The sequence below is a fragment of the Sceloporus occidentalis genome, unplaced genomic scaffold (genome assembly GCF_023333645.1).
Source record: "Sceloporus occidentalis isolate IW3139 unplaced genomic scaffold, rSceOcc1.0.p SCAF_46, whole genome shotgun sequence".
Classification (NCBI taxonomy): Eukaryota; Metazoa; Chordata; class Lepidosauria; order Squamata; family Phrynosomatidae; genus Sceloporus; species Sceloporus occidentalis.
This window is the reverse complement of record NW_028317026.1, coordinates 185700-212298: the sequence shown is the minus strand read 5'-3', so window position 1 is coordinate 212298 and position 26599 is coordinate 185700. Positions and strand designations below refer to the sequence as shown.

Sequence of the window (26599 nt, the reverse complement as noted above, 5' to 3'; positions counted from 1 at the left end):
ATGAGCATAAAATATTACTGTATGTGTTACTGTAGTATATGTAAGCATAACTTGTTAGTGTGTCTGTTACTGTATGGTGTTAGAGTGTGTAAATGTATGTTGGGGTATGGCAAAACTCCACAAACCTTGGGCACCAGGAAAATAAAAACATGATTAGGAAATTACAAAAAGCTGGCTCCTGTTATAATATAGATTAGACATAGACAAATAATAACTTGCTTTTCTACTCTGTGATAAATCACTGTCATATATGTAACTTCTTTCAATTTTGCTAGTAACCTGATATTTATCAAACCCCCCTTTGATACAGTGACCAATGTAAGGGGTCTTCACTTCAGAAATCTAAAGAGATGGAGCAGAAAATTGCAGACCTGCAGAGCCAGTTGAAAAAAATTAATGAAGAACATGAGTCCGATACTAAAGAGAGAGAGTTGTTAAGAGATGAGAATTCAAAGCTGCAGCAGCTCCTGCAATCAAATGAAGATGAAAAAATCAAACTTGTTGCGGGCTTTGAACTCAAAATTATGAGTTTGGAAGACCAACTTAAGTCCAGGAGTGAAAATGCCGAGTCCATTAAGAAACAGGGTGAAGGTTTGGATGACACTGAGGCAATGGGATATGCTAGGAATGACATTCAAAAAATAGAGCCAGATCACGCACCTCAAAACAACTTTGAAGTACAAGTAAATCTCGAAAAACCTCCAAACGCTGATCATAGTGTCTGTCAGGAGCAAATGCTGATGCTAGAGCAAAAAGTATTAGATTTAGAAGAAATAATTGAACACCTTAAGACTCAAAGCAAACAGCAAGACGAAAAAAATGTAAGTAAACCTAACATTTTACACTAAAAATACGTGCACACGCTCTATGGAGACACCCCATCACAGTAACTTACAAACTTTTTTTTCTTCTGTCCCTCTTTACCATGGTTCTCAACAACGGCCAACAGGGCCGGACTGGGACTGAAAAGCAGCCCTGGAAACATTTGGAGAGCAGCCCCATATAGTTTCTCGCGATTGAGCTCTTATACCCACACGCACCCCTTATACATACCCGAGTCACACTATTTGCCGTACAAATAACTATAAAACATTCTTTTTATCATATTATTTGTATTAAAATACCAGAAAGCAAAACTGTTAAAAGGCCCTAATATATGAAATATATTACACATAATGGAATCAAAACATTTACTACTGCAAACATTTTTAGATTGAGACATTTTTTGTTTTTTATTTCTTTTTATTTTCTTTTGCACAGAGCCCCATGTCAAGGAGCTTTCAATTACTTAAGTTAATAGAACCTGATTAAGTTAGTAGAATCTGATGTCTTTTCGTATTGCAGGGTACATCCAGAAAATAAACACAGATCAATTCTGGTGGAGTGCCAGACATCTGCCCCAGGCTTGCCACTCTGCCCCCTTTTAACTCCCTATATGCCCCTCTGCCTCCAGAAATGCCTTATACCCCCTATATGCCACTCTGCCATATAGGGGGTTAAAAGGCATTTATAGAGGCAGAGTGGCATATAGGGGGTTAAAGGCATTTATAGAGGCAGAGTGGCATATAGGGGGTTAAAAGGCATGCCATGGGGCACTCCAGAAAAGCCTTATACCCTCCTATATGCCACTCTGCCCCATGATATGCATTTTAACCTCCTATATGCCACTTTGCCTCCAGAAATGCCTTGTAGCCCCTATATGCCACTCTGGCATTTAGGGGGTTAAAAGGCATATCATGGAAGAGTGGCATATAAGGGGCATAAGGCATATCAGGGAGGCAGAGTGGCATATGGGGGGCATAAGGCTTTTATATAAAAAAATATTATACAGTTTGTTAAAAAAAATAAATTTGTTTATTTACCTTCTACTTCTTCCACTTTGGGGCTTTTTCATCCTGGCCTCCGTCCTCTGGTAGCTGCAGGCCGCCGTTTTCTATGGTGACAGGATGTCAGTGACAGGACATCCGGTGCTCCAGCAGTCTGAGCGTGAGGGGGCGGAGCTTTCACCCATCACTATGCGGCCATCAGATTAATGGAAATTTAATCGAAACGGCCGATGCGTGTTGACACCGCCGGCCGGAGCTACTTTAATTCTTTTTTTTTTTTTTTTTTTTTTTTTTTTTTATTGAATATGCCGGGTCGGCTTGCCATATAAAGTAAAATAAAAAAAGTATTAAAGTAGCTCCGGCCGGCGGTGTCAGCACGCATCGGCCGTTTCGATTAAATTTCCATTAATCTGATGGCCGCGTAGTGATGGGAGCAACATGAGGGGTGAAAGGTCCGTGCGAGGGGGCGGGGCTTTCACCCCTCACGCTGCTCCCATCAGTAGGCGGCCATCGCACACGGCCACTGAGTGCTGATGCCGCCGGCCGGCGCTGCTTTAATACTTTAATAAAAAAAAGAATTGAAGTAGCGCCGGCCGTTTAGATTAGCTTTCGGGCAGCCGCCCGGCCTACAAATCTGCCGGCCCACCGGGAAATTTCCCCGTATCCCGGTGGGCCAGTCCGGCCCTGACGTCCAACTGCTAAGACTGTTTTGATTAAACCAGAGGTATCTACTCCATTATTAGCGCAGCCTCTCTGGTAGTCTTTCAGTAAAGTCGTGAGAATACTTGGCCTCGCCATACAGAGCTGAATCTTTAAGGGGGTAATGGTTGTTGTGTACTGCAGAGACATCTAAGTGTTGTTGACATTTCAGATTTTGAGTTGCACATGTGCTTGATTACCTAGCTTTTTGTCCACCAAACGGGTGAGGGCTGATGAAGCTATTAATCTTAACCATCCTTTTCCTAACGGGCTGCTCGCCCCTTTTACATAAGAAACATGCCAGGGTTTGGCTGCTGTTAATTGTAAATACAGTGAGCGTACATAAAACACCAAGTTCATTGTCTCACCTAAGGCAAATATATAGTGGGGGGGGGCTTTTTAGGGGGCAGGTTTGGCAACTCCAGTGCACTGTTCATTGGTTTGATAAAGCTCTACCTTATTTCTTTTTCAGGCTCATGCACAAGACTTCTTAGAGAGTGTTCAGCTTTGTGAAGCTCTCATGAATGAGAAGGTAAGCAACAAGCAAGTTGTTTTGGCTTGTTGTTGTTTTGGCTTGTTGTTGTTGTGTAAGTTTGATGCTTACGCTGACTTTCCGCAGGGAGATGCTCTTGAGGAACTGGCTATCATGCGCAATAACCTTGATGCCCTTGTACTGAATAATGAAGGCCTAAAAAGGGAGATTAAAGAGTTGGAGCAGCAGCTTAAGGAAAAGAATGAAACAAATGAGTTTGAAAGTTTAGAAAAGGAAATCCAGAAAGAGCACGAGGTAAGAACAATTCACATAGTACATTGACATCAGATGCTAAACGTGTTGCAGGCTGAAAAACTACGTAAATGATGGTTGTGTGTAAGAGGCGTGGCAGGTGAAAGAGGGAGGTGTGTGTGTACTATAGTGTCTGTGTTTATAGTGCTTGAGTGTGTGTATACTGTATTAGTGTGTTTGTGCTACATATATAGTTCCATATATAAATATCTACTGTATTGTAGCGCCAGGTTCAGTCAGTGTGTATGTGTGTGTGTGTTAGCATGTAAGGTGTTTGTTACAGCATGGTGTTAGCCTGTGTGTACATGGGCATAGAATGATAGTGTGTCTGTTACTGTATGGTGTTAGAGTGCACAAAAGTATGTACCTTGCACACCATATTTATTCGGGTTCGATTTAATTGACCGACGCTCGACTACTGTGATCTGCTAAGAGCATGATGGTTTTTCAATATGGCTGTCTGGTTTTCCCTTTAAATGCTTGCATTTAAAATTCTGCTTTGGGTTGTTTAACTGTGTCTGTCTTTTAATGGATTGTGCTCTGAAACGGTTCATTACTTTTCTGTTCGATAATCCTACTTATTAACCTGAAGTTGGGCTGTAATTCACCCTTCTTAAAATCACAATATATAGATACTTATCAAATACACCAGTTTTATTATCTGCGACCGTGCACGCGTGTGTACAAGAATGAGGCACGTTTTAATTGGATGGCTCCTAATCGCACCAACGCTAATTCTTTTATCTTTGTTTTGGAGGTTCCTTTTGGTGATGGCTTTTTAATCACTATAAATGCTTGCTAATTCTCCCCTGCACTATTGCTTAATTGCGTTCCAGGCAAACTTAATCCACGAAATTAACTGCTTAAAGGAGGTAGTTGAGAGGAAAAAGAATGTAGAAGTGGTCAACCAACAGCTTGAGGTGAGAGTCTTCGGTGTCTGGTGATGTTCTCATAACATGAGAAGTAACATGCTCTAAAAGGAGTTTAAAATATGTGCTGGAAACCTATCTGATACTTTTATCTTTTAATATTAAAGAGTAGATGTGTATTGTCTGCCTTGGTTTATATTCTGAGAAATATAATGTATTTAATGTATATAATAATGTAATGTATATGTAACATTGATTAATATGATCCTTATTTATGGTGTGGCCATACCAGAATTTCATTCTAAATGCTATGTATAATCTGGTTTGTCACATTTATCAGTTTGCACATTACTTGCTGTTTGAAAATATATCGGCATCATATCTGTAGATCTAGCCTTGTATGTCCAACCCATGGTTTTTAAAAAGTTTTTAAATGTATGTTTTCAGTTAAAGGATTTAAGTATTTCAATCATTGAACAACATATGATGCATGGCCCTTAATGTTTAAAAAAAAAAAAAAAAAAAAAAGTAATAGTGGCATTTGTGTTAAACATTGCAGACTGAATTGGCGAGTAAGTCAAAACTTTTAGAAGATAAAGAGCTGCAACTGCTTGAATTAAGGGAACATGCTGATAACCTGCAGAACAAAGTCCGGAACCTAGATTTAATTGCCTCTGTGGTAAGGTCTACTGGAACACCTCATTAGTCCGAGATATCTTAATATGCTCCCTAAAGACATGCAGTGTGACCCCCATCAACATCAATTGCACTTTATAGTGCCCTCTAGGACATCTCCAGGTAAAGTAAACGTGCTTCTAATTTTCAGGGTGACGGCGAGAAGCTGTGCGAAGAAGTGTTCCAGTTGAAGCAAACCCTTTCTGATGCTGAAGCCGTAACCCGTGATGCACAGAAAGAATATGCCTTCCTTAGAAGTGAAAATTTAGAGCTAAAGGAGAAAATGGTTTGTATACACTATCTTTATGAAATATTTGTTTAAGTTTTACCACTACTGTGTAACTTTAAATGCGGTTACCTTGGGGAAAATACTGTAGCGTTGACAAATAGCGGTCTAGTTTGCCTATCCAGGAGATGTAAGCGCATAAACAGTTAATGCCATAAACAAATCCCTGAGGTGTGCCAAAAGTTGAAAGGTACATGTTAAATGCTTGTGATGAGCTAGAAGAGAGTTAATTGTACATCGGGTTCTTATTTCGCTTTTATGAATAGTCTAATCTATAGTCTACATTCAAATATAAGATTTAGTGTAATGTCCATATCCACCTCTCTAGGAATAGCTTTCATTCTCCTTCCTAGGATCCCAAACCTCATAATTGTATTTTTTTTTTTTTTTTTTTTACTTATAAACAGGAGCAGGTGTCAAGTCGTTCTGAGCAAAGGGAAAGGGATGCTTCTATGTACGAGAAGCAGTTGGAAGCAGAAAAAACAAAATACAAACAAATGCAAGGAGATTTGCAAAAAGAGCTGCAGTGTGCATATAGTGAAATTAACCAACTAAATGGTCTAATGGCCGGAAGAGTACCTAAAGGTTTGGCATTTTGATGTGGCTTTATCTGGTTGCATAAAGTTTTCCATGTGTAAAGACTTAGAATATCTTAATCTGAACCTTTCAATGGTGTGTTTTTCCCTCTTTTGAAATTGTTGCTCCTAATACTGCATTAATTAGATTAGTATTATTATTCTATTTCCAGACCTGCTTTCTCGTGTGGAATTGGAGAAGGAGGTTGCTAACTACTCCAAACAACTGAACAAACTACAAGAAGAAAAAAGTATTTTAGAGAAGGAAGTAGAATGCTTGTCCGTTTACAAATCTTTACCAAGTGAGATTGAACGTCTGAAACAAGAGGTACTCCTTTAAGTGTACTTTTAAATGACCAGCTTTAATTATAAAGTTTAATACATTTAGGGTTTAAAAAAAAATAAGAGTTCCAAAATGTTAATTCTTTACGTTGTTTCTGTTGCACTTGATTTGATGGAAAGGTAGATCCATTTATCTAATCCGTTGCCTTTTATTAGTTATGCCAGACCTCAGAAGAGTTACAATTATTAAAGAATGAGCAAGAACAATCTGCAAGTACAGTCCGCGACCAGGAGACAAAGCTGCAAGAGCAAATGGAGCAGATTAATAAATTGACTGATGAAGTGACTCTTGAACAATCAAAGTTTCATCAAGCTGAAGAGCAGTACTTTGAGCTGAAAAAACTGCACCAGGAGCTTGAAGAAAAATCCCTGCTTGCAGCTGAGGAAATTGGACGTAAGCAAAGTGAAGCTGAATGTTTACTTAAAGAAGTGGAGCAACTCAAATGCACAGTCACTGCTGTGGAAGGAAAGGTATGTACATGTGTTTCTGTGTGTGTTTATTTGTATATGTGTGTATAGAGAAGTAGATATATATTTCTGTTCACGCCCTTCTAGTTGTCTTCCGCTAATGAAGAACTTGGCCGAACCGTCGGTGAAAAAGAACATCTTCTTCAGGAGCTTTCTGAAGCTAAGCAGGCTGTTCTCAGAGATGAGCAGCTGAAGAGCACCCAGCCAACCAAAGAAGAAAAGGGTAGTGAAGTCATCTTTCCACTTCTGAGTTTGGATGAAGTCACAGGCCTTATAAAGGAAAAGGATGAGATCCAAAGGGCTATAGAAACAGAGAGGGACCGTTATAAAGAGCAAGTAAGTATATATTTTGGAGTTTGGTCAATATGTTGTCTTGAAGGCAGACCAGGCTCACTATGATGTAATGATATATAAGGTAAAGTAGTATTCTATACTATAGATTGAAATGTTACAAGAGATGTCTGTCTTTTATGAACATGTGCTCTTCCTAATGCTCCGGTGTGTTTGTTAATCTACTTTTTACTGGACAAGTATACTTTATTTTATTATAATTGAAAGCTCTTTTGGTTTTAGTAACTTTGAAATAATGGTATTTGAGTCATAACATCGGTTTGTTTGTTTTGTTTAAGTTGTCATCACTTGCTGACCTTCTCCAAGAGCAAGCTAATAAACAGTCGGAGTTTAATAGAGAAAAACAAGAATTTGAAGAACATCAAACTAAATTGTTTTCTGAGATTGAACAGCTCCAGAACAGTTTAAAGGACGCTCAAGCATCCCTGAATGCCGTACAAGCAGAGAAGTTTGAAATTTCTGAACAACTCCAAAGTATTCAGAAGGAATTGGAAATTGGTGTCCAGCAAAGGCATGATCTTCAAGTCACATTAAGAGAACTTAAAGCAGAGAGAGATGACCTTAAACAAGATCTAAATGAAAATATTGAACTGGTAAATATCAAGCTACCTATTAGGTGTTGTGGTGTTTGTTTTTATATATATCAAAACCCTTGAATTTGCCCTGCCTGTTCTAATATTCTTGAGTCTTATGACTTGTCATGTTAGCCATGTTTGTTAAATGGTAACATCTTTTGTCATTTGAAACGGTTTGTTTTTTTTACAGCCCTTTTTATCTCTGCAGTCTAAAGTAGACTAATACAGAAATATTTTACTTCCACAATATAATTATATTTGCCTAATTTTTCTATATTTTCACATATCAGTCCATTGAAACACAGGACGAGTTAAGGTCCACCCAGGAAGAACTAAAACAACAGAAACAGCTTGTGAATGAATTAAGAAAGCAAATAGAAGCCACTGCCAATAGTATTCCACTGCAAGGTCTCGAATCCAACATGGAAGAAGAGGTAAAGATTTATTCAGGCTCACTTGTCATTTATATCTGAATTTTTTATTTTTCTTTTAAAAGTGGTTCTACAACAATATATTGTATAATTAACTCATTGAGTCTTCTTATTGCCTTTCATCTTGTGGCTGTATTCTCTAATTGAATTTGGTGCGTTGGTGTTTCTCAGTGTTCATAGGAGGCCTGAGTATATACGACGCTTGCTAGGGCAAATAAAATGATCTGTGCTCTTTCTCCTTTGTGATTCTCTCGTGACTTGACTGCATGGGTCAACAAATTTGGATTGGAGCCAGCCAAAGAATTTAGGAGCAAACTTTTTTTTTTTTTCTTCCCCAATCATATTTTTGTTTTCATATCACCCCCTGATCTGCAGTTAAAGGATTCTACACACATGCTAACGCCATACACTAATGCACACTCATGCTAACGCCATACTGTAACATAAACAAGACAACACAAAAACACTACATTCTTATACACATGTGCACACTATCCAACAACATATACACACACACTGACTAACACTATGCATATATGAACACTATGGACACATACACACTGACTCTAGCACTACAATACTGTAGACATACTGACTCTAGCACTATAGATAAAGCACGTAGACACACTCAGACTGACTCCAGCACTATACATGTACACACTGACTGACACTACAGTATACACATACATCACCCCCTCGCCTAGTAGCAAGCAGTGTGGCAGGTCTCTATCTTCTGCCGTTGCGAATCCGTAATGTAACCATTCTGGGCGCCTCACGGCCCTCTTCACTGCGTCCCCACAGGAAAGCATAGAGTGCCTCGTTCATGGTAGGCACGTTTTACCCCCTTGTCCTGTAATACCCTGGGTGCCAGGAAGTGGTTTCTAGTTGCCATGGTGACCATGCACCCAGGGTTTGTGGAACCCCGCTGTACCGAATAAAATTATTACTTTTTATACTGTCTCGGCTGTTCAACACGGTAAAACTTGCTTTGAAAACAAAGCTGACTTATGAAGAACGGGATGACTTCCAATACTAATAATAATAATTTAAGAAATAAGGATTATAGGATACACGGCATATAGTATGGGCACAATGGACATCACATTTGCAAATGTAGTTTTTCTTTCTGCAATTGGTAGTTTTTAGAGCTGTAATTGCAGCTGTTCAGATTAAATGAAGACCCCTTAAAAGTTACGTTGCTTTTGTCTGCAACTCTTGCACTCTCAAAACGCTTGGACATCTGCTTCTTCCAGATTTCAGCCTTAACAACAAAGCTGAATGAAAATGAATTGAAGTTCCAGGAACTTTATGATGAAAAGCTTGTGTTTGAAAAAGCCCATCAGGATCTGGTCTGTGAGATGGAGCTTCTCCAGGAGCGTATGGCCACAGCTGAGCAAGCTCTGGCAGAGGCGCAGCAAGAGGCTGCTGTGGCTGGACAAAAGGTCTTCACCCTTGAGGAGCAACTGATATCCATCTCCTCTGAGAGAAATGAGGTAAACCTGAAACATGAGTTTGCAGGGATAGCGGCTCATGCTGTGTGAACTAGAGAGTAATACAATGGTGGTCTTTTGTTGAGAGAGGAGATATAACTTTAGGATGCAATCTTGCTCCCATGGGTTGATATTGCAGCTTCTTGCCTCTCCGGTTTCCACACAACAGGCGCAGTTCCACTTGGACAAAACATTAATTGCTCGCTCCAGTATGTTTAGCAGACAAACTATACAATTTTTGTCATTTTTTTTGGATATTTTGTTTAAAAGCATGGTATGCACTTAAACCTTTTTTTCAGTTTATATGGCAATAACCAGTTAGCGCATGAGTTTGTCAAATGACAATTGTTACCGGCAAAACATATAGTTTGTGGAACCACATTAGCCAATTTCTGTGAGGAACATACTCGCAATTTATAAAATATTATGTGGGCTGAATGGGTATCCACTTAATACCTCACTTTTGTGCCTATTGATATTGGCAAGGTTTTTATTTTATGCATTATCTACCTTGACAGACCGAGCACCAGTGTGAAGATGTTAAAATCCAGGAACTTCAAGAGCAGTTACTGGCAACCACTCATGACAGGGAGGAATTACAGGAAATACTGAAGACTGTAAGAGCGGAACGGGACCAACTAAAACTTGATCTTCAGGAAAGCATTGAAATGGTAGGCTTTTTGTCAACCCAAAAATATCTCTTGATAGCATGCTCATTAGTTTTAGTCTTTAATTGTAATTTATTTTTGTTTTAGTCCATTGAAACACAGGAGGAATTAAGAGGTGCTCTAGAGGAGCTGAAAAATAAAAAACAGATGTTGGATGACTTGAAGCATCAAGCAAACGAACAAAATATGGTCTCTGATGACCATTTTAGAAATCCTCAGAGGGACCTGGAGCTTAGAGTAAGTTTGTGCGCTGGGCATGACGTGGCAAGAAGAAAGCACTGCTTTAATCAGTTTGATGTTGTAAATTGTTTACGTGGAGTAATTATGTCTTCCTTTTAAAAGGCCTTTGATTTGCAGGAAAAAATGAATGCCCTGACTTGTGATAGAAACTCCCTTTTAGTTGAGCTTCAGAACAAAACAGAGCTGGAAGAGCTTGTTTCTAGACTTACAGCAGAGCAAGATGTTCAAGAGAAAAGTGCAGAAAGCCTTCAGGTGAGTTTGGAATCTAGTACTCATTACGATAGAAACTCAATGTGCATAGAAGAAAAGATCTGTGCTCTAGAAAAGCTGATGGCTTTTTCTAGAGCAGGCTTTGGATTCCCAGTAATATGACTGATGGAGAAACTTTTTTAATACTTTCTCTAAGGGCCTTTCGAGGTTAGCTTTCTGGAAGTGAAGTCCACAGACCCTGGGACAGTTTGCATAGGATAGACTCAAACTCAAATTTTTGCTAGGGGAGGGGAAAAAATCATCCCAGTAGTCAATTCAAATCGAGTTCATGAAACAGTGTGTTTTGTATTCCCTTTTAGCATTCAGAAGGTGTAGCAGATTAATTGTTTCCGACACTAAAGAACTTAATTACAACTTGACATGAAATGAAAGAGAATGTCTATCCTATATAAAATCACACATGCACACATCTATATTATATAGCTGCACATATAAATTATAAGTTTTTATTTTTAATATTGCGGTATATATCCCACTGTAATTGTGGAAATCCATATCTACGTCTGTGTTTGCAGGTGCCAGCGTTAACTGAAAAGCTTCAGGAAACAGAAGCCAAGTATCAGGAACTTCATGATGAAAAATGTGCCCTCGAAACCGCACATCAGAGTCTAATAAACAAGATGGAGCTGCTTCATCAACGCATGGCCACAACAGAGCTGGCTCTGGTACAGGCACAACAAGAGGCTGAGCAGAAAATGTCCTCCCTCGAGGGACCCCCGACATCTGTGTTTTGTGAGGAACGTACAATAAAGGGAATGCAAGAAGAAAAGGACACGCAGACGGAAGAGGAAAGGAGAGCGGCACAGGTTGGTTTGGTGTGTTTTTTATTTTTAATTAGAACTCAAGTGCTACTACTATAGAGATTGTAAAGTAGGATTTGTATTCACAATTATGGGAGTTCTCCAGATCCTGAGCTGCTCCCCGTGCCTCTGGTTACATTCATCAGTGTTCCAGGTACAGTACTATGCAAATATTTTGGGCATGTGTGAAAAAATGCTATAAAATAAGAATGCTTTTAGAAATGGACACATTTTTACCATTTAACAAAATGCGAATTAAGTGAACAGAAGCAAAATCTTAAGTCAAATCAATATTTGGTGTTACCAATCTTTTCCTTCCTCTGGAGTGAAAAACAAGTATGACTATTTTTTTTTTTATTTTGTTGTTCAGCTGCCTAGCATGTTAGTCAAATAACCTTTTACCGGATAACTATTTCCCTCTGAAAGTTTAATCTTGTTAAAAACACAAACTTAAGAAGCATTCCCTGAGAAATCGTGAATGAGGTGACATTTGATATATCTGGGAAAGGATGTTTTAATGCTCCATTTCATTATAGTAGTAGGCAGAACAGTACTTGTTTCTTTTAATACTGTAATGTATACCCTCTCGCGTTTGTATATGATAACATTGTTGCTACTGACAGGCATCTAGCTTTTTTGTACCAAAGTATTGTAGTAATATTGTGAACCGACACTTGTACATAACTTTTTTTTTTTTTTCCTGTAATTTTATTTTTATAGGAAGAGCTGATTGCGCTACTCGAGGTTGAGAAGGCTGAGCGAAACCATCTTAAGTGTCAAGTGGAAGAAAAACATAAAAAGGTTGAAGAACAAAAACTTAAACTGGATAGCATTTTTGAAACGCTCAAGGAAACTGGTAAGTGGCCTCAAACGTTTATATTCATTTTAGAGATCAGTGAAGCTTGGTTTTAGCGAAGGAGATGGTGGGATTTGACGTCTTAAAGATTGTTTTGCTTTATTTCCAGAATCCAAATATGAAAAGATATCTGAGAAACTTGAACAGGTGACCGAAGAGCGGGACCAGCTGCTTTTTACTTTGGATTCTTTGACAATTAATGGAACTCTTGGCAAAGGACCCGTGTCGTGCAGACAGGTAACCAGTATAGTGCGTGGTGACTTTTGTTTTCGTGTGTATTCTAGAGCGCTGCTTTTGTGGGGCTAACGTGATTATTTCTGTAGGCAAAAGATCAGGAGCTGCAGACAGAGGGAAAATACGCTCAAGAAACCGAAGAAAGCATGTGGGATATAAAGAAAAGCCTAGAGGAGACTCAAGCTGAGCGCGATCTTCTTAATGAAAAACTTGATCAGCTCAAGGACCAGTTGTGTTTACTTTCCCAAGAAAAAGAAGACCTTCAAAAGGTTACTGATGATCTTAACACAGAGCTAAATCGGAAGATGATGGACCTAGAGGAAAATGAGCATGTAAGAAGCATGATGGATTATTTGTTGTATTGTGGTGCTTTTTCTATAACTCAATCTTATATGAATTAGTTGATTTTGTTTTCTGGCCCATTTGTTTCGGACATAAATCGAGGGGCTTTTTACATTTGGAAACAATTTGTTTTCACTCACGTTTTCTCTGAATGTCTCCTTACCTTCTCTACTTCAGTGTCCCTGTCTCCGTGCCACGCAGTTCTGCTTCTTTTGCATCTTCCTGTTCTGTCTTCTCTCTTTTTTGTCTTTGTCCACTGCTTCTTGGACAATGGGACAAGGACATGACCTCCGGCCATATAATTTCCCTCCGGAGGAGAGCGTGTGTACAGAGGATGTGCCTTTTTAACAGAAGTAACCTCCTGTGAACTTCAGCAAAATGAAATGACCCCTGTTCTAAAGTCTGCATACCCTTAGTTCTTTATACTCTGTATTGCCCCCTTTAGCATCAATGACGACATGCTGTCTGAGGCTCCAAATTCATGCAGGTGGTATAGCTGCCCATTCGTAATGGCAAAATGCCTCCAGGTCATGAGAAGTCTTTGGTCGTTTTGCATGAACCGCACGTTTGAGATCTCCCCAGAGTGGCTCGATGATATTAAGGTCAGGAGACTGTGATGGCCACTCCAGAACCTTCACCTTCTTAACCACTGGAGGTTCAACTTGGCCTTGTGCTTACAGTCATTGTCATGCTGGGAAGTCCAAGAGCGTCCCATGCCCAGCTTTCATGTGGAAGACTTGTCTGCCAGTATTTTCCGATAACATGCTGCATTCATCTTGCCATCAATTTTCACAAGATTCCCCCCACCCCCACCCCAAAACATCAGTGAGCCACCATCATGCTTCATAGCGAGCAGGGTATTCTTTGCGATATAGGCCTTGTGGACCCCTCTCCAAACATAGTGCTTATGGTTGTGACCATAAAGCTCTATTTTGATCTCGTCACTCCGAATTAGTGTGCCAGAAGCTGTGAGGCGTGTCAGGGTATTGTCGGGGCATATTGTAACCAGACTTTTTGTGTGGCTTTGGCGCAGTAAAGGCTCCTTTCTGGCCACTCGACAATGCAGCTCATTGTTGTTCAAATATTGTCTTATTGTGCTCCTTGAAACAACCACAATGTCTGTATTTCTCCTGAGGTTACCTGTGGGTTTCTTTGTATCCCTAACAATTCTTCTGGCAGTTGTGACTGAAATCTCTTGGTCTTCCTGACCTTGACTTGGTATCAAGACCCCTGAATTTCCCACTTCTTAAGTGATTAGACAGGACTGACTGGCATTTTAAAGGCTTTGGATATCTTTTTATATTCTTTTCCATCTTTATAAAGTTCCATTACCTTGTTACGCAGGTTTTTTGACAGTCCTTTTCTCCTCCCCATGGCTCAGTATCTAGCCTGTTCAGTGCATCCACATGAGAGACAGCAAACTCATTGAGTGTTTATACACAGACACTAATTGCAATTTAAAAAGGCACAGATGTGGCAAAAAACCCTTTGTCATTTTATCCTGTTAGTGTCACCTTGTCTGTAACAAGGCCAAACATTCAAGGGTATGTAAACTAATTTACCATTTGGGTGATATCTCATAGTTTGGCTCCTACGTCATAACAGATAAGTGGCTTCATATGATCACTAGCCTTAAATAAGGCTAATTAATTTGTATGATCAGTCATATGTTCAAAAACTATGCCAACATTTCACAAGGCTATGCAAACTTTTAAGCACAAGTGTGTGTGTGTGTGTGTGTGTGTGTGTATATATATATATATATATATATGTATATATATATGTATATATGTGTGTGTGTGTATATATGTATATATGGACCAAGGCCACAGTTACCGTAAGGCTTTACATGAAACTGAATCTCTAAAAACTGTTGAATGTGATTTTACAGGAACTGAAGGAGAAAGACGCCTCTGCGTTTGAATACGGTGGTGAAAAGCCTGTTCTTGCTCGGCGAAGCTCTCGTGATGGGGAGCACAACGAAAGCGCGGCCTCTGAAATCAGACTTCTGGAGGAGAGTCTTCAGTGTAGCCAGGCGTTATTGGAATCTGCGGAACAAGAGAAGCGGGAACTTCTAAGCAAACTGAGCCTTCTTCACCATGAGCTGGAAGATGTCAAATTACACAAAGAAGAAATACAGAGCAAGCTGGAAAGTCTATTGAGTGAAAATGTTAATCTAAGAGAAAGCATGAAACACATTACTAAGTGTGTAAGTAGAACATTTTGACTCTTGCTATAGCTTGCCTTACTATTGCAGTTGTTAATAGACATGGTCTATTGTACTTGAGCCGTTTTGCAGAGTTCGTTACATGTAGTTATGTATATTTATCACACTTATCCCCAATGCTTTCTTATTTTTGACAGGGTTCTGAAGTAGAAAATGTTGAATCTTTATCTTGTGAAGAGTTAGACCGAAAGCAAGTGTTTGATGATCTGAGGAGGGAGACCGTTCACAATTCATCTACAACACACCAAATTGAAGCTGCAACTAATTCTGAGGGGTCCACAGATGACAAGGTAAATGGCTACCGGTAATTCTCTCCGTGCATCCTACGGCTTTAGTGAATCTATATTTCAGGTGATGGTTGGTGAGCAGTTTTTAATTTGTCCTTATTACACTTTGGATTTTGAGCGGCTGAATGGAATGGACCTTTTATTTATTTTTTTATGCATGTTGGGTCCATTTGCCATATTTTTAGTGCATCCAAATCAATGTGGACATTATTGGAGACTTGTCATTTAGCTGGTCCCCAGCGGCATGCTTTGTAACGTGTTTAAATGTATTGTAGGTTGACTGTTTAGTGGTAGAATTGGAGGAAAAGACAACAGCACAGCTACAGCTGGTTTGCGAGAAGGAGGCGCTTGTGGAAGCTCAGACTCTGTTACAAGGTGAAATGGAGACCCTTTCCAAGACTCTGCATGACACACAGTCTGCTCTTGAGTCTCTAGAAAGAGAAAAGCATGAAGCCCAAAGAGAACTCCAAAGTTTACAACAGCAAATGGAAGCTGCTACTCAGGAGAAAGATGACCTGAAAATCACACTGTTTGGTCTGGAATCGGAGAGAGACCAGCTGAAGGAGCAACTGCAAGAGAACATTGAAACGGTAACAATTATGGTTAAAATAGTAATTTTGAAATACATGTTGAACCGTTACAGTTCATCTCAAGCCAGTGACCAATGAAAAGCTAAACTTTTCCATTGTTAAAGCGAGCTTTTAAACAGAAGGATGTAGAAATTGTAGAAAATGTCTTGACCTTGCTAAGACTTCAAAGCGTTAAATAAGTTGGAATAGAGTTTTCATTTAGCACACGATCACACTAATTTTATTTGTTTACCAAGTGTAAATAAGATATTCCATTATGTTTGTTTTCTATTATGTATTTTAGATTATGCAAATGAAAGATGAACTGCAGAAGAAGATTGCTGAAGAGCAGCACATATTCAGAGAGAAGCAGGAGCTTAAGGGATCACAGGAGAGACATAAAGAGGAAATGGAGCAAGTAATGGAGGGTTTAAAGAACGCAGAGCTCACATTACAGACTCTCCAACAGGAAAAAGTTCAGACAGAGCAAAAACTCTTGGATCTTCAGCAGCAGACAGATGCCCTCTATCAGGAGAGGGAGGACCTGAAAATTGCACAGGAGAACTTGCTCTTGGAGAGGGATCAACTGAAAGAAAGCCTAAAAGAGCAAAATGAGATGGTAAGAGTTCTAAATTTTATTTTGCCATATTCGTTAACGCAAATGCAAAAACATAATCTGGATAATTTTTTTCCTCTTTATAGCATCTGCTGTTCAATATAATATTTTGTTTATATAATTAATAACCTTTTGTGCAGCAGGAGAATGGGGATATCCAACATGCCCACAAATTCAAGGCTGAAGTGGAACGACTAACGGGTAGTATGAAGGATACAGAAGCCACATTACTGTCTCTGCAGCAAGAGAAAGCCGGGGCACTGCAAAAGCTCGCTGATCTCGAAATGAAAATGGAAATTCTGGTTCAAGAGAGTAATGAACTGAAGATAACTCAGGAGAACTTTAAATCTGAGAGGGACCAGCTGAAAGAAATACTAAAAGAGAATGTAGAGATGGTGAGAAATTTGAAGAAAATTAACACCAGAACCAATTACTAGTTCTGCATGTGCTGGCTGGCATATGTATTTTCAGCCTCCAAAGCAGCCATATTTTCTGTACCACCGATACTAGCTAACACAACCCCAAAGAGGTCTGTCCTGCATATTAGTGAATAAGCATTCATAGAGTTTTTTTAGATGTAGAGTCACATATGCATTTGAAAACTTCAGAAGTCCCTTTCAGCTGATTTGATTTGTCTAACTCAAATGCATTGGTTGATTTGTATAAAGTTGAAGTGGTGGTATAACCATGACTCACACATTACCCCCTATTAGGTTCCATGATCTTGTTCAAAACGTACCTTTTTTTGCAGGTTATGCAATTTAAACATGAACTAGAGAAAAAGGCTGCCGAAAAGCAGCAAATGGTTCATGAGAAGCAGCAGCTTGAGCAATCCCAGCAGCGACTTAAAGATGAAATAGAACAACTAACAGAGAGTTTGAATGACACAGGGGCTTCATTACAGACTCTGCAGCAGGAAAAAGCAGAGACGGAGCAAAAACTTCATGATCTTCAGCAACTAATTGAAACTCTTTCTAACCAGAGAAATGAGCTGAAAATAACACAGGAGAAATTAATATCAGAGAGGGACCAGCTGAAAGAAGACCTGAAAGAGAACATCGATATGGTAAGAATCTTGAATAGGCCTTCAGAAAACAAAAGGCAATTTTAATTTCTTGTCTGACATTGCAGAAAAACAAACAAAACAAAGTATAGCTTTCCGTCATTTCCCTCCTTTCGCTGTCTCAATGGGGTGTATGCTATACTTTGTACAGTTGGAATTCACAATTTGCAGCATCACCGACTAAAATAGTTGTGCCGACTATTGTTCATGCAACTTTCAAGTTTTGGGCTTTCATTTATTCCTATCCACAAAGTCAAGGTGACCTAACACGGTTCTGTGCACCAAACAAAACCGCTGAGTCGCGTAGTGCTTTCGTTTCTGCACAGACTGATAAATTAATAATCTTTCGCGCAAGTTAGATTTTTTTTACCAGTTCGAATGTCAAGGACAACTAATAGGGAGTCAGGGTAGGAAATCGCAGCTGGATTGTATCAGGGAATGCATTACACACCGCATACTCCTACATATTGTGGAACGCAGAGTAATGTTTTATACATGGGGTAGCCAACAGAGTTTCCAGTCCCACCAACCATGGTTCCCATGATTTGGGTCAACCATTTTATTCACCAACGCCTAGCTTACGATTATCCAGAGTTTGGTTTTTCTTGAGCTTTCCACATGTTTTTGAATGTTTTACATACTTTATTTTGATAGCATCTTGTTTATAGAATGTGCATTGTTAATATAGAACCTTAGAAAAGCTCTAACATACCCTATTGTGATTATTTTTCTATAGTCTGTAGAGACCCAGGATGACCTCAGAAGAGCTCAAGAAGAATTACAACAACAGAAGAAAAGAGAAGAGCAGCTGACAAATCAGATTTCTTCATTACAAGAAAATGTATGTAATAGAATACCTTAGTGTGTACCTACTGCATTTGTGAACTTGTTTTTTATGTTTATTGATTTTTGTCTGTGTGTATCTTCAAAGATTTCTTCTCTAGAAAAGGAACTACGCGACCATGAAACCATTATGAGTGAAGGTCTTGGCGACAGAGAGGTCCTTAATGAGTCGCTAGAACGACTGACTTCCAACGTGGAGCAGCTTAACCAAACTCTACGGTGCAAAGAACTGGAGCTGGAGCATGCGAAACAGGAGAAAGAAGAAGCTTCCAAGAAAGCTCGAGATCTTACAGAAGACATTCAAACCGTCACAGAGGAGAGGGATCAGCTGCTGCTTTCAAAGGAAACTTTACAAGAAGAGGTACTTTCCAGTTGGCAATGTTGTGATTGTGTGTACTGAACAATTCAGGCATATATACAACAGCCTGTGATTTTACAGAACAGCCAAACTATTTCAACACTGTGATGCTGTTATGTGAGGAATGGCCGGCCCCAGTGTGCTTGTCCTTCATAGTTTATATTCAGCTCATACCACCTTGCAGGAGAAGCTCAGTGAGTGGCATTACTTAATGCAAATACAGGGAGTTGAAGTGTTCCACACTTCTGAGTTAGGTCATATCAACGGGGTCTTTGTGGAGTGCATTCCTCTAGGATATGTCCGGCTATATCTGAGAAGTAGTGGTCAGTATGCGAATGAAAGCCGTATAGAAATATTAATATTCTTTGAAATAATGTTCTTAATATTTCACTCAATTGTGTAAATTCTGTAGAAGTCATAGTATTGCATGCGCCAAAAGCCGTATTAGGCCTGTTTAATAAGGAGTATTGTCTTCATGGTGCACTATTTTGGATCTGAATGTGTGCTTTCATCTTGACTGCTATTGCACTCCAGAAAAGAAATACTAACAATTAGATGTCTGATTATTGTTGTTTTGGGTTCTGTTCTTATACAGGCCGAGAAGTTAAGAATCGATCTAGAGACACTGAAAAATCAACATGATGTCCTCCAAGTGCAGCAAAACAAAGAAAGCAGCCGCTTGGAAGAACTGGTTACTGAAATAGACCAACTGAAGGAGAAGATGGAGAGTAGAGACGCTACAGTTCAGAACATGGAGGACGAAAAAAATCAGCTCCAAAAGACTGTACTGGAACAAGAGCTGAAAATCTCCTCTCTCTATCAGGACCAGGAGCAGTTCCAACAACTTCTTCAGAGAGTGAGAAGTGAAAAGGAAAATATTTATTATGATCTTCAGGCCCAGGAGACTGAAGTAAGTATTTTAACAATCCGTAAACTGTTTGTTCGCACTGTATAGCTTCTGAGAGTCACCTGGAACTTTTCATTAGTCTGCACAGCTGCTGGAGGAGTTGAGCAAATGTAAGATGGAACTTCAGACTATCAAGCAAAACAATGACGAGATTAACCAGACTCTTGGAGCAAAAGCAAATAAGATCGAACAGCTGTTACTGCAGGTGTCCACTTTAGAGCTAAAGACTCTGGAGCTAGAGGAGGTATGTTTGTGGTTCTTTGATAGGAGAAAACATTACATCGCTTTTGTTTTATATGGCTTTACATCAAATTATCAGTCTTGCTGTGTGTTTGTTAGATTTATTAATATAATTTTAATAGTTTTATTTGTGCATCTTTTGTATTTGTAAGAAATTGTTAATGAATTGCAATTGAGTAACACTGTATTATAATTATCCATAGAGTGGCAATCTTTGAAAGCTTCATTGGTCCTTGGGGGGGGGGGGGGGGTGTTATTTTGACATTTTATGTCCACTTGGTTGTGTATTTTGATATAGAACTCAGGTTGCCTAATTCTTGTTATCATTGTCATAAGACTGCCAACCCCATTAGTATAGAGGAGATAATGTTTTTGTATTTTATAATGAAAATGTGTTTTTAAACAATTTAGTTTTGTGTAGTCTGACTTGCTGCACATGATTTAATTTTCTTCTTTGTGTATGCATGTATTTTTAGGAGGTCAAAAATGAAAAACTGAGGAATGTTCAGCTTTGTGAGGAGCTTGATCAGAAGAAGGAAGAGATTTTACTTTTGAATTTAAAGCCCAGTGAACCTTTGCAAGAAGAAGATGAAGTTGCTGAATGCACAAACACCTTGGAAAACCAGAATGAAAAATTAATGGTATTACTGCTCTGAAAGTATATGCTGACTTGTGACGAGCTGTGGTTTTCTTACATAACCCTTGCCAATGTAATCATTTAAAAATGGTTAAGTAGTGGTATTTTGAAACACGCCCAATACCCTTTCAGAACTATTTCAATCCATCTACATCAGAATCTTTCCTGATATCCCATGGTGTGGGTTAGCCAACCCTGATGTCTACTGTAGTACATTGGCTGCACACTTTCAATCACATCAGACCTATACTGCTGTTATTGAGGTCAAAAGCAGCCCTACTTGGGATAGACCATGTCCCCCCACCCCCACCCAACAGGAAGACTAAGTGAAGAACAGCACTGCTCTAACAGAATGTCCTAGATTTATAAGTGTTTGTTTTTCTTCACAAACAGGATCTCATGGTGAAAATCTCCAGTGGATATAGTGATCATCACGGTTTGCTCACCAACCTCTCTAGTGAGCTTCAAACTGAGACAGAGTTGTACAAACAGATGATGTGTCAAGTAAAGGAAGTTCTATCATCAGCACAGTCCAGGTCATTTGGGAATTTACAGACTGAGCATCAGAAACTGAACATTCAGCTGATAACTCTACTTAACAAGTTTCAGGTATGTATGGCCTGTGTACGTGGTATAAACAATACAGTGGTGGTGTAATAGGGCACTAATCGCTTTTGGGGCTTTCCTTTGCAGATTATATACAGAAATGCCGCGGTCAAAGAAGAGCAGTACAGCTTAATAAAGGTCTATGAGAATGAGTTGATTGCAGAGCAGAAGAGAAATGATGAACTCCAACTTCAGATCCAGAGCCTGGAGCAAAATGGCACAAAATGGTCAGAATCCGCAGCAGAGAAATTTAAGTTCTGTCAACTTGAATTCTTAAAGAAGCAAATTGACAGGAAGTGCAACCTCACAAAGGTATTAATCATGAGCAAATGTCATAAGCCTCATTTCCCCTTGTCTTTTAAGATTTCCTTTGGAGTTCTTAACTCCACCAGATTCTCCTGTTGATAGTTAGACGAGAGGTTTACTTTTGAGTCGAGTGATTACTGAAGTTTGTGTTTCTATGCTTTAAAAAAAAAAAAATATATCTATATATATACATATAATAAATTTCATTGGTTTTGTACAGCTTGTTGAAGATGATTTATCAGAGGTTCGGACTATTCTAACAAGTGTGGGAGAGAAACTTCAAGAAGAAGTGAAATCTAAGAAGGATTTCCATCACTGGCTAGATGAGTTCAAGGGCCTGCACTTCGACCCACAAAAACTAAATGATGGTGTTCAACAGGAAAATAGGAGACTTTCCGGACTTCTGCAACTAATGACGAAGAAGCTTAAGGTAAAGTGTAATTTTTCTTTTATGCGCATTTTTCAGTCGATGGCCATTTAAACCTCTTGTGAGCCAGAGGACATTTGCTATGTGCGCATGGAAGGCCTAGATTAGCCATTATCTGCTGTATTATTTGGTACAATTGCCTACTTTTTAGAGCTCTGATCTGTGCTATTCTTTAGTTGAGATAGCAGAATTTGCATATGGAAATAAAAAAAAAAAATAGCACACGCACTTTGCTGGAATGAAAACCTGCATATAACTGCTTTATTTTCTTGCATTACAGGCTGTTGTTCAGTCAAAGATAAACCGTGAGGTTAAGTTATACATTAAACAATTTGAAAAAGAAATCCAAGAAACAAAAGATAAGAATACAGAGCTGCTGAAAAGAGTACAGCAACTGTCTCCCAGTGCAAATATGAATGCTATAGACGAAGAAAATGCAAGGCTTCAAGAACAATTGAAGAGTGTACATGCTCAGTTAAAGGTAATTCCTATTTGTTTAATGGTAGAGAGTTAAGCAACTTCATCGTGCAGGTATGGTTGAACCCTGGCATGCCTACTCCACTTTTTGCATAGGAAATTAATTTTGCCAAGCCTTTCTATTGCGGGTGACAATTCCTAGTATGCCAGAGCAGGTGCTTTGAAGCAAATTTTAAACGTTGATAGTGGTTTATTGGTTATTATATCTTTAAATTCTTTTAGTGTTGTCACTGGGGAATCTTTAATCTTATATCTGAAATTGAAAATTAGCTACTAATTAACAGCTAGTGTATTTAATTTCTGAGATGCATAGGAGATTGTGAGTAAGAAGTGATAATGGTGCAAAGTTTTTAGAAGACTTTTTTACACCGTGGCAAAGTATGGCATAGTGCTGCAACTTACACTAGAATTACTTGCACGCCACATCTGGTCTTTTTTGTCCATTTTGAAACTAAAAATGTGTAGCCTGGATTCATGATACACCATTTGTTTCCTGCTCCATAAAGCACAATGAAGTTCCTTTTTGTATTTTTGTGCATGTGGTTACTGTATTGTTAACTGCTTGGCAACTTGCATTTTTCTTTCGTATAACTTTTTTTTTCTCTCTCAATGCCTCGTAGAAAATGCAGTCCAGAATACAAGCACTGGAAGGTGAGCTGGACTCGGCCAAAGTGTATGCCAAACAAAAAGGAGAAACTGCATCCTTGCTGCAGAGCAAACTGTTATCGCACCCAGCTGAAGCAGAACTGTCAACGATGCAGGCGAAGATGGCTGAACAAGAAAATAATCTTCAGGCCGCAATAAAAGAGATCAAAAATCTACAAGTATGTGTTTATAAAGCCTTCAATTTATTGTGTGTGTTTAACTATGGGCGCAAATGAATATTTCCCATGGTAGTAAACCTGGAGTAATTCACATTGATGCATTTTCCAGTGAGGTTATGGTTATGATGTTTTTTTTTTTTTTTTTGTTTTTTTTTTCTTTTCTTTAGGATAAAGTTTCCAAAGGTGCAAAACCATACCAAGAGGAAATAGATGACCTCAAAACACAAGTTGTGAAGATAGAGATGGAAAAAATGAAACTGACAAAATCAATGGACAAAGAGTAAGTGCAAACCCATCACTAAAAAGAACAGGCGTTGGTGAAATCGTCGGTAATGGAGCCGCCATTGCCTTGATCGCTCATGTCCAGTGACGACCGCTTCCAAATTAATATTGACTAAAGGCTAATGTTTGTTGCCGTGTGCTAGCGGCTAAATTTTTGGCTTTCTCCTTAGATGCCATTGCCTTCCGTGAGCTGTATTAGCAATATACATCTAGTAAGACTAGTAGTGGTGGGGTGTTTTGTTAGTTTTGACCCCCTTAACCGACTTTTAAATGTGTATATGGGTGCATTTGGTCATTTCTTCAACATAGCAGTAATTTACAGGAGAGTTGTAATCTACCGCCCCCCCCCCCCCCCCACGGTAAATATTACAAAAAAATCAACCCCAACGAGCTTATCTTGCAAAGAAAGGCTTGATTGGCCCTATAGAGTACATGGTTATATCGGTGACACCATGACCAGTTTTATTATGCAGGGCCAGCCATTCTTAGTGAAAAAAAAACTAAAGTGTCAGAGCTGAAAGAGCAGGGCTCCTGTGAACACCTTGTATAAATCCCATGTGGTTAATCACTCCAACAGTCATCACAATTAGTCCTTGTGTGTATTGTAGAATTGCATCATTAAAGGCTTGCGTTGAAGATAAAGAAGAATGTTTGCGGAAATTAAAGGAAAAATTAAGAAGAATGCAAAATGAAGGCGATGCTACAGGTAGGTTAAAAGCGTAAAACTCCTAAAAGGGAATATATGACCTTATCGTTTGTAAACCTGATATGCTGAATAAAATGTTTCATAAACTGAGATCACCCGTAGCTTTCCTTTTTTTTTGTTTTTTGTTTTTTGTTTTTGTTTTTTTTTTGTTTTTGTTTTTGTTTCCAAATAGTTTGTATTGAGAAACTCCCCCCCAGTTCCTCCCAGTTTCCAGTAACGTGTGGTGGTGGAAGTGGCATAGTCCAGAGCACTGCCTTGCTGGTTCTTCGCTCTGAAAAGGCGGCACTGGAAAAGGAGCTTGCGCAGTATAAGAAAAAATATCTTCAAATGTCAAGGTAAGGCTGAAATGTCAGATGTTTGTTTTTTTTGTTTTTTATTCCTTTCCTTATAATTAAATGCATTTTTTTTGTCCTTTTTAAAGAAACACATCAGATCATGAAGATAAACAAAAAGGCAAAGTATCTGAAGCAGCAGTGTCCCGATCAAGTATTTCACATCAGTCATTAGGAATGTCGTCGTCATCATCATCCAGTGTGGCTGAGGCACAAAGGCCCCCTCCAGTTTCTCCAACCAAGTCTGAGAATCTTCACTTCTATGTGACGTCTCCGGGCAAAACCGGACTGAGCAAAAAGCGAGGAGGGTCTCCATGCAAGGCGCAGAAAATGAAACCTGTTACGCTATCCCCGTGCAAGGCTGAAAGGCTCAGTATGCCCACGGTTTCTCCAAAGAAGTCTGCCGTACGTAGAAAGTCCCCGGTTAAGCTTGATGGCCCATTACTCAGCAATTTGACTGTATCGCCATCCAAAAAGCAGAACTTGCAACAAACTTTAGATTCCCCTAAAAGTAAATTTTTCGATGTGAGGTCCAAGTCACTACCATATTGTCCAACACAGTTTTTCGACAATTCCAAGCTAGGTGATTTTCCAGGTAAGTTGGCTAATTTTGATCTGTGTTTCTTTTAAATGATTAATGTTTAATGGTTCTGAAGGTTAAGACCAACAAATATAGGCCTCACATCATGGAGCTGGGCTCATTTTATGTAAGGGATAGATGTTTTCATGCATGTTGCTTGTTAATCAGACATAAGATGTGAAGACTACTGGGGCTCACAAACTTGCACTAAATGGCTGGTGGTGCGTTCACTAATCCAGAAGTCTACCGTGATTTCTAATGCACCAGCCCCAGTGAGCTTCTCCTGCCTGCCTTCGTATACTATGGAGACAGGTTTCAGTTTCTTATTCCCCTGTCAGTCTACATCAGTTGTCCTTTGTGTGTCGTTCCTTTACCTGTCGTCATGTCGGTCCTGCGACATATGGTCACCCTTTTCCCAAACAATTGTGTTGACTGACAAACAAACACAAGTTCTAGCTAGTTTAATTTATACTAAAAACGGTTATGACAACAGTTCCCCTTTAAATCAGTATAGTGTGCAAGCCTTTAGACATGCTTCATGAAGGTATATAAGGCTTTACAAATGCAAACCAGATCAGGAGACCAAGAGTGGATTGGCTTCAAGGGCATAGCGCTTCGGACAGGGCTGGTGTGAGTTGGGCCAGCCAACATTCTGAGGCAGGTGAGCAATGAGGTCACATAACTACATTACTGGATCCTGCGTGGTAAAAGCACAGTGTGCAAGGACATCTAAAAAGGCTCTGGCTGATGTAAGGCGTGTGAGGTGTTATTGAGTATGCTTGTTTTTAGTGTGTAGGCAAGCTAGTTACTGGAGCAGTGGGGGCGCTTAGCCATACCTGCCCCAGGCCAGAAGGTTCTAGCCCTCCCATGAATGTAAAATAGGAGAGAGGGAAAATGAGATCAGTGGTGGTTTGAAAACATTAGTATGTAAACGTCTTGCACACACAGACAGTCCATGTGAGCTCTGGGAGTAGCAGCAACCAATTTAACGTATGCTAGCAAAATATCTGCATGGACCGTATACACGTGATCGGCTGCTGGTGTTGCCGTTGGTTTTAATGGGTGCTAAGCTCCCTCTGGTTACAATGGAAGTAGAGGCAGCTGGGGAAGGATTTAAAGGCCTGTGTTGAAAAGTCATGACTTTTTTAGCTCTGAACTTCTAAGTTTTCACTCAAACTGGCCTTTTCAATATTACGCTGGAAAAATATCCTGTTTAAAGTCTTCAATCTGAGTGTTTGCATCAGAAGCTTCCATATTTGGTTGTGCAATAAAGTAACCTAAAGCTGCGTGCCAATGATTACATTGAGCCTATGCAGAAAAGGTTATTCCACAATGGAAGTATGGAGCAGAAGTAATACATTTATGTTGGTTCCTCATAACCGCTTCTGTGAGTGAATGTTCTCTTGTGTTCCAGATGTTGAATATGATCTGTGTTTGTGATCTTTTTCCCTATAGCTTAATTTTTTTCCTTTCTCCCATCTGTTGCTGATTTTAAACTCCGTCCCACCTTTCTCTTGAGACGCATAGCTAC

General features: G+C 39.3%; 1 protein-coding gene across 1 annotated transcript in view; it reads left to right on the top strand.

The window, feature by feature from the left end:
- Positions 1–26599, top strand: part of LOC149289299 (uncharacterized) — a 36896-nt gene that overhangs the window by 9590 nt on the left and 707 nt on the right. Inside the window, exons 16-55 of the mRNA XM_089490712.1 lie at positions 311–821; positions 2998–3057; positions 3145–3312; positions 4146–4229; positions 4738–4857; positions 5005–5139; positions 5547–5724; positions 5888–6042; positions 6213–6527; positions 6612–6860; positions 7154–7468; positions 7741–7884; positions 9135–9374; positions 9890–10042; positions 10127–10276; positions 10382–10531; positions 11065–11355; positions 12070–12205; positions 12315–12442; positions 12529–12771; positions 14673–14990; positions 15146–15298; positions 15571–15885; positions 16169–16483; positions 16621–16875; positions 17232–17546; positions 18280–18384; positions 18475–18747; positions 19340–19654; positions 19740–19895; positions 20368–20532; positions 20922–21137; positions 21222–21446; positions 21661–21870; positions 22148–22348; positions 22965–23168; positions 23336–23448; positions 24059–24156; positions 24329–24491; positions 24578–25083. Of these exons, the coding sequence (XP_089346838.1) occupies positions 311–821; positions 2998–3057; positions 3145–3312; positions 4146–4229; positions 4738–4857; positions 5005–5139; positions 5547–5724; positions 5888–6042; positions 6213–6527; positions 6612–6860; positions 7154–7468; positions 7741–7884; positions 9135–9374; positions 9890–10042; positions 10127–10276; positions 10382–10531; positions 11065–11355; positions 12070–12205; positions 12315–12442; positions 12529–12771; positions 14673–14990; positions 15146–15298; positions 15571–15885; positions 16169–16483; positions 16621–16875; positions 17232–17546; positions 18280–18384; positions 18475–18747; positions 19340–19654; positions 19740–19895; positions 20368–20532; positions 20922–21137; positions 21222–21446; positions 21661–21870; positions 22148–22348; positions 22965–23168; positions 23336–23448; positions 24059–24156; positions 24329–24491; positions 24578–25083 (8546 nt within the window). The remainder of the gene's footprint in view (positions 1–310; positions 822–2997; positions 3058–3144; positions 3313–4145; positions 4230–4737; positions 4858–5004; positions 5140–5546; positions 5725–5887; positions 6043–6212; positions 6528–6611; positions 6861–7153; positions 7469–7740; positions 7885–9134; positions 9375–9889; positions 10043–10126; positions 10277–10381; positions 10532–11064; positions 11356–12069; positions 12206–12314; positions 12443–12528; positions 12772–14672; positions 14991–15145; positions 15299–15570; positions 15886–16168; positions 16484–16620; positions 16876–17231; positions 17547–18279; positions 18385–18474; positions 18748–19339; positions 19655–19739; positions 19896–20367; positions 20533–20921; positions 21138–21221; positions 21447–21660; positions 21871–22147; positions 22349–22964; positions 23169–23335; positions 23449–24058; positions 24157–24328; positions 24492–24577; positions 25084–26599) is intronic.